At 37.8% G+C, this 7,623-nt stretch overlaps 1 protein-coding gene across 1 annotated transcript; it reads right to left on the bottom strand.

The window, feature by feature from the left end:
• Window positions 1-687: 687 nt before the first annotated feature.
• LOC111403997 (1-phosphatidylinositol-3-phosphate 5-kinase FAB1B-like) lies at window positions 688-7,148 on the bottom strand. Its single transcript, XM_023032726.1, has 7 exons — window positions 6,030-7,148; window positions 5,556-5,887; window positions 5,124-5,247; window positions 4,878-5,048; window positions 2,459-3,982; window positions 1,943-2,209; window positions 688-1,176 (listed from the first exon to the last, which is right to left on the bottom strand). Exons 1-7 carry the CDS (start codon window positions 6,606-6,608, stop codon window positions 859-861), a joined length of 3,315 nt encoding a protein of 1,104 aa, XP_022888494.1. The 5' UTR covers window positions 6,609-7,148; the 3' UTR covers window positions 688-858.
• Between the last annotated feature and the right edge of the window lie 475 nt (window positions 7,149-7,623).

Genomic DNA, 7,623 nt, shown 5'->3' with positions numbered 1-7,623 from the left:
ATCAACAATTGTTTTTGTCTAATTATGCCATGCTTGTAGTGCTCATACAACATGATTGAGTGGTGAATGTGTGATGTTTAATTGCAGAGACATTGAGATTATTGAGCTTCTTCAGAGATGTTGGGATGGGATCGAGTAGGTGCTGAACAAGACAAACAAACGTGTTTTACAAATAATATTAAATAAAGTAATTAATATGCGTATGTAGATGTGATTGTATCTGTCTTTGTCTTGCACTCATATGTATATAACAAGATTTTTATTTTTAAAATCATTCACTTTCAAAGTTCAAACAGCAACACTACAGATTGTATCCGCTTGAACTTTGAGAGAGAAAATTCTATAACCTAATGCTTCTAGAGAACGTGTGATTGAAAAGTACATACTGACAGCTCAAATTTCCAAAATCTACGTATAGTTCTGGTCTGATAGAGCTCAAATTGCAGCAGGTGTACGCATGCATGACCACATCAATCCCTAGTCCATCATTTTACGAAAGCTAAGAATCATTTAAGTGAGTGCAGAAAAAATGTTCCATCAATCTGATAAGAAAATTTAAAAAAGAAAAGAAAATAGAATTTTTTTTGGAAGGTTATACATTACGCTAGAACTGCACCAATATATTGCAGTTCATGTACAACTTGAATTATAGGTGAAAAAATATATATATATATATTGTACAAAATCTTTCTGGGTAGGTATAATTTTAATTTCTATGGCAATAACAGCATTGTTTTCTATCTTCTGACTATATGAATACTCATTGAAAAGAGAATCCAAAAGGATAAGGCTTCTTCCAATAGAATTTGAGTGAAAAATTAAAAAGAATTGCAAAAACATTGATAACCTAGGAGGGGATTACTCAGCAGAGTATGCATTCTCTTCACATAGATCCGTTTGAGGCTTGCTAGGAGCTACTGTGGGAGGTGACCATTGATCTGGAACCATCAGAAAATAGGCAGTCATCGCTTTCCTGAACCTCTTTTTGTACTTCTTTGAGGAAATTACTGTCGGTGAAGCATCTCTGGGTCCACCAAGGATGCCCAATGCCTTCACCCATGTCTCGAGGTGCTTGTCCCATGTATACTGTCTCATGAAGTCAATAATCCCAAGAACAAGTTCATTCTTCTCTTCATCGACCCCAACCAGTAGCGAATAATCCATTACATCTATTGACTGCAGGTGTTAATTCAACCATTGTAAGTACAGATGAAAGGCAAATCTAAAAGTTAATATGAAGCCTTAAGCGTGATAGAGAGTTGGACGGGCAGGTAAGGTTGAAAGGGGCTTTGGGAACAAAGAGACGAAGGATGGCATAAAACTGATGCCTCACAGATGTTTGCCTGGGCTTAAAATTTTTACTCCTAAGCCCTTGTTTGAGCCCCATTCTTTTGATAAGAATGAATTTTTGAATAGCATATTGATGGAAAATGTGTGTTTAAAAAATAAGGAAAAATTTTGGATTTGCGTGTAATATTATTTTATTAAATAATATATGGTTGAAATGGTGTTAAAACGCTGTTTAAGAATATATTTTTTTTTTCAAAGAATGAGAATCAAACAAGGGCTAAGTCTTAAAATAGATTTTTTTTAGTGATCGAACTTGGAAACAAGAATGTTATTGATTTCTAAGAGTAACATGTTATTTAAGCTAGGCCAAACATGGCCAATCCAAAAATCAATTTCCATCAATAAATATCTTAACTGCCATCAGATGTCAAAATAACAGTTAATGCAAGTACATGAATATCTTGATCTTAAAAGTTCCCCGAAATCAGTTCAATCCCAAGTTTAAAATTTATGTGCATTCACAGAAGATATTCTATGCCAACTTTAAGTGTATCTGCTTGCTGCAAAGTGAACTATTAAGATCCAACCAAAGCCATTAAATGTTGTAGTAACTGGGTACGTCAATAAAAAGTAGAGAAAGATGGAAACTTACAGCAAGAAAAGTAGTATCATTCCAGACTGCTCTTTCCAAAAATTTCTTCGCTTTATTTCCAACAAAAATGGGTGACGTAGGCATTGCTTCGATCAAGTTCTGATCCAGCAAAACCTTATTACTTCCACTAGAATTAGGATTATACCGAGATCTCAAGGATCCTTTGAGATCATAAAGCCGAGTCAGATTTCTTCCAAACAGAAGATTCTCCATAACGAGTACATCCATTTTTGATTCCTTCCCTCCTTTAAGATGTTTGGTCATTACCTTTTCAACATAAAATCAGAAAGAGAATGACGATGAGTGTAACTGTTGAAATGCAAAATGGTGCAAGTATAGAGATATACAACAATTACAAGGACACGACCATTATCATTTGACATGCAAATGAGGTAAATTGCGCAGACCAATACCACACATTTGTTAATAGGTAGCAAACCTCTGCATAATACTCAAATGTGGCAACATGAATAAAGAGAAATTAGTTTTGTGAAATTTAGATTCAGTTAGAAATACCTGATACATTCCTAGGATCTTGGCCAGGCATGTTGGACTCCGAAAGTTGATTGACTCAGAAAGATATTTAAAATACCCAGGGGCAAACTTGATGAATGATTCCAGCTCAGTCTTTGTCACTTGCTTAATAATAAATCGTTCATCCATGGTTTTTGCGAAAAAGACATTGCTCTTGCCTCCTTGTGCTCCCCACTTCTTACACCGGCTAAGAGACCTAATGAAATCCACCTCAGATGGACAGCAAATCCTCCTCAAGGCTTCGAAACTCTTTGCATAGTAACAAGTAACTGTATATTTCACTTTCCCAAGGGGTCCTTCACCCTCAAAAGATACCTTGGCATGCAAAGCTTTTGTATATGAGAGGGGATCCAAAGGCAAGGAACTACAAGAACTAGACAGAGATAAGATGCCTTCATCTCCAGAACCGAAACTTCTATAGGACTCGTGCGTTATATCATCAATAGAAGAGAAGGACTGGAAATTAGCAGAATCAAGGGACTGCATACCAATCATTGAGTTTGTAGTGTCCTTTGGTCTCTCAAGATCATCAGACACTTGGAAAAGATAATCAGGAGAAACAAGTGCATAAGATATAATACTCGTGGGCTCATCATCATACACTGAAATAACTGTATCATTAACTCCTACAGGCAAGAGTAAGCTAGCCCCACCTCGGAGTTCCAACTCTCTGACTGGATTGTAATCACTAAGTGTGTCAATTTTCCGAGCAGCCCCTGAAAAGTTTTTCTTTAATGACCGATAGAAGCTTATAAACGGCATACATAACCAGCTCATACTATCTTCCATAGTATCAGAGCCCTTGGCAGATAACACAGGAGGTGAAGGAGACACCTTAGACCAGTTCAAATCCTCTCCATGGTCTCCGACATCCAGTTTTGCTCCCACTCCAATGGAGGTTGAAGAATCTGCATCAACTAATTCAGAAATAGTATTATTCTTGGGGAATCCAATCCCTGTGTGATTTTCACCGGTCCAAGCTGCATCAAGGGTATCTGATAAACTTGCCACGGTAGGGAATTGCTCATCCGAGACGGCTCTACGAACAGTAGCATCCGATTCCAGAAGGTTGGATTCATCATAGGCCTTTGTCCCGGCAAAGGATGTTAATGGGTTTTCAGTTTCATGATTAAAGTTAGTAGCTACATCAGTTCTTTGACCACAAACTTTATAATAATTCTTGTAGCTATCTCTTGACCCTAGATCTTGGTTTTTTCCATGTTTCGCATCTGAAAGAACAACATCAGAATAGTCACACGTCTTAACTGAAACATTGGAACCGACAAGATTCCCATCAACCCGAGGGGGAGGGCGTTTCTCAACGGGTTCTGTATTGAAGGCATCATCCTGTTGGTTCTTGTCATCTGAACTGGCTGCATATATGAGGTGGTGGTCCCACATATAAGATTGGAAGACAAGCTGTCTTCGCAGTCGATTGAGCTCAAGAACATCAATGGCTGGTTGGCCCTTTTTGGCCTCTTTATTCAAAATTCTCTGGAGTGCCTCCTGCCAAATCATTAGCATATTAGAAGCAGAGATTCCATCTAGAACATGGTTTGACTTCAAAAGTTTTCTTTACCAGTTCAGTTTTGCTTGCATAAGGCAGTCCTTGGAAAACTTTTAATTTGGATTCGGTAGGAATTAGTATGGTTAAAATTCTTTTAGCCTACTCTGCTAACTAATTTTTTTTTAGTTATCCAGACTAATTCTGGCTTGAATGTAGTATTTAGAGTAAGAAGTGGGTTCAACAGAAGTTGTATATGCGTCCAAAAGTATATATTTTTCCTTGTCAGGTGCTCGCACCAATGTATCTCAAAACCTTTTCCAAATCTCAACCATTTATGATTTATATGAGCTAAACTGGATTGAACAGAGTTTCAATCTTTTTTATCTCCAAAAAAATTTAAAAAATAAAAAGATTAATTTGGATCAGAACTATTCTAAGCTAGTCTAAGTTCAAAAGACCAAGGGTATTTATTATATCGGGAAAGAATTATAATCAAGCTAATATTATGGGAACGTATACCATGCAAATTCAGAAGAAAATGTACCTTCTGATCATCAGCATTGATATTTCTGATTACTCTGGCAGATTTGGGGGGTAGGGGGTGTGATGGGAGAATTAATTGATTTTCATTATTTTTTCCTGGCCGCATAGGTTCTTAAAAAGGGAGATAAGTGGTAGAATATGATTATTACATCTTTACTTTGCCTGCCACATGGATTGGTTCATTATTCAACACAAAAGAGATCATTCTTTTCCGCCTAAACTCTGCCAGGAATAAGGGTATAGGAAAATAGGTTCTCTGCTTCATCGAAATATAGCGAAGGATTGAATATGTATACTCCATGGCATCTAGTATGCAAAAGAAAGCCACAACATTAAAAATTGAAATTGCACCTCAAACTCAGCTTTCTCTTTCTGCAACACCCCTTCCAAATCTGCTAGCTGACAACTTGATTCAGGTACTTTCATGCCACTATTAAGTAAATCTGACCCAGATTTCTTCTCTACCAAATGGCAAAGAGCATTTTGCACTTCAGAGAACAAAAGCTTAGCCCGGCCAGCTACCTATTAGATTTAGATAGTTAAGTATATGCTGTGTGATTTCACAAGAATGGAAATTGATAACTATACTGTTTCCACCTCATTCAGTTCTTTCTGTATCCACTCTTGACTCTCATGGTTGAAATTAAGTTTGGCGGGAGGAAGGTAGACTGAGTGAACATCAATTGATGCGTAACGAAAGCAAGCAACCATCTTACCAAATCTGCAAGTAACATAATGAAAGGCAACCATAATGGATTGACCAGAAAAAAGAAAACTATCTATCAGGCTGTTTCTGAGAATGTTTCTGCAACAGTTAGCCATCCAAAAGGACGCGATGTGATAGCTCAATTGAACAAGTATGGTTCATTGACCAGTGTAGCTCATGTCAATGAACCCAAGTATGATACATCTTAAAGTAATTAAGCCCACATATGTTGAGAGTTTGCTGGAGTGTCAGTAAACATGAATACAGATTCAAAACATGTAAACTATAGTCAATGTATAAAAAAACTGAACAAGATATTATACCCATAAAACCGAAGACAGTCTCTATGTAAAGAATGGCCACAACTTGCCACCCGGCTAGCAGCTGCATGATTTGAAAAGCTTAGCTCTAAAAACTTCCCAAAGGACAACCCCCGAGCAGCATCAGACATCAGAACTCTTCGAGTTGCTGAGGGGAAGCCATTAGCACGTGGACACCTCAAGCACCTGTGCCACATCCAAATCTTTCCTTCCCTTTCGCCCGGCAATAAAATTTCTGGCAGTTTCTCAACTGAAATTGTAAGGGTACCTTGTCGATGAGTATAACACTGAACATGAGCTTCCGAGGGCATCTCACATGAGCGGCATCTATAACTCTGTCGAGAAAGAAAGACACCTTAGTCTCGTACAAATCTATGATGTTCCTATGTAATAGATACGAGTATTGAATTTGTCAGTGTTTAGAAAGTAAGTGTGTGCATGTTACTATGTTAGGGGTGTGAGAGAGAGAGAGAGCACTTGATCAAATAAATGATCCCGCAGAAATCGGCCCAGTGGCTTGTCAAAGTTTCCATAGTATTTAATACGAAATAGATGGGACCTTTCACAGACAGTTCCCTTCCAAACACACCGCGATGATAAGGAAACTAAAATGCTTTGATGGTCAGAGGGAGATGGAGGAAACTCTTCTTTAAGAGACGTTTGTTCCTGAAGAATGTGTTCTCCATCAAACTGCAAAGACTCTGGATTTGAACTACTACTGTTGGCATCCACGGGACAACAGTCATTTTGCTTATTGTTGACATTGAAATCCCCAAAATCATTAGCCATGAGACTCTTTTGTGTGTCAGCCAGGATGTTGTCTGCTACAGAATTTCTCCTGCCTGAATATTCTGCCAAATCTGATAGACATCTTTCTTGTGACGCATCACCAGACGATGAGACTAAGGATTTGGTGATGTGAGAGCTTGTAGCAATAGGGGCGCTAGTAGTCTCTGGCACTTCTTTTTTCTGAATCACAACACCTGTGACCTTTACCAGATCTGAAGTATGAACATAATTTGATTTTTGAGGTTTACCAGCGTATTGAGGTCCCATTTCATTGGAAGGGGCGGTAATTGTGTAGGGATTTGACAAATACTAGTGATGGTGACGATTGATGGGCATCCAATTGTTAGATCTTTGGTGTCGATTTTGAAATCAACAGTAGACGATAGTAGTTTTGTTGGATTTGGAGAGGTTTCGAAATTGCACAGGGTTTAACAATTATTTTACTCTTGGTTGTGGATTTTTGTTGTAGATGCTACTGGCATTTGAGATGGTGGTGGTGGTATCGATTTAGGTGCGGCACCATGTCGATGGCAACGACGGCAGCCGTACGATAGTAGGTGAGTTTTCTCGGTTTGATTTTCAAGCATTATGTGAGTTTTCTTGGTTTATTTTCAAATGTACATTGGCAAATGCGGAGTGGCTAGAAGGTGGCAATAGAGGGTGCCAGAACTGGTAGTAAGAGATGTTGACGGGAACAGTGGTGGTAGTATAGGTCGAAGGTGGTGGCAGTGCTATTTCTGGTAGGCATGTCGGAGAAGAAAAAGAGAGACGATTTTGATTGGTTTGGGTGTTGCGGGGTGGAAGATGAGGTATGTTTTGTTTTTTTCCTGATTTTGTTTGGTTTTTTATGATGTAGAATTAACTAAGTTACCGTTTTGCCCTAGAGCTTATTTGGTAGAGTTTTTAAGTCAGTTAAAATCATTTTTTTTTACAGTTATTTCACTATTTAAGTCGTCATTTTTGAAATTTTTTCTCACAAGTAGGATCCACTTTATCTCTAACGGTCAAAAAATTAATTATCAAAATCTATACCAAACAAGCACATAATCAAATTTGGTCAAAACAAGTTTTTTTGGTTAACTAATTGTTAAATAGATGGTTTCCATCCTCTTGGACTCCATTTGCATATTTTTGAAAGGTTAGGGACTTTCGCTGACATAAATTGTGGGTTAGGATAAAGATTGTAAAAATTGAAAAGATTAGGGACTGTTGCTGCAATTTTCCCTAAAGTCAAATGATTAAAATTTAATAATAGAGAGAAAGAGAAAATGCGTGTATAATT

This window comes from Olea europaea, chromosome 1, assembly GCF_002742605.1.
Source record: "Olea europaea var. sylvestris chromosome 1, O_europaea_v1, whole genome shotgun sequence".
Classification (NCBI taxonomy): Eukaryota; Viridiplantae; Streptophyta; class Magnoliopsida; order Lamiales; family Oleaceae; genus Olea; species Olea europaea.
The sequence above is the reverse complement of the archived record's forward strand: the minus strand, read 5'-3'. Positions and strand labels throughout refer to the sequence as shown.

Coding starts and splice junctions, on each gene's coding strand:
- LOC111403997 (XM_023032726.1), bottom strand. CDS start 6,608: ATGGGACCTCAATACGCTGGTAAACCTCAAAAATCAAATTATGTTCAT. Junction 5,248..5,555: donor GACTGTCTTCGGTTTTATGG/GTATAATATCTT, acceptor TGTTACTTGCAG/ATTTGGTAAGATGGTTGCTT. Junction 3,983..4,877: donor AAGAGAAAGCTGAGTTTGAG/GTGCAATTTCAA, acceptor ATGATTTGGCAG/GAGGCACTCCAGAGAATTTT.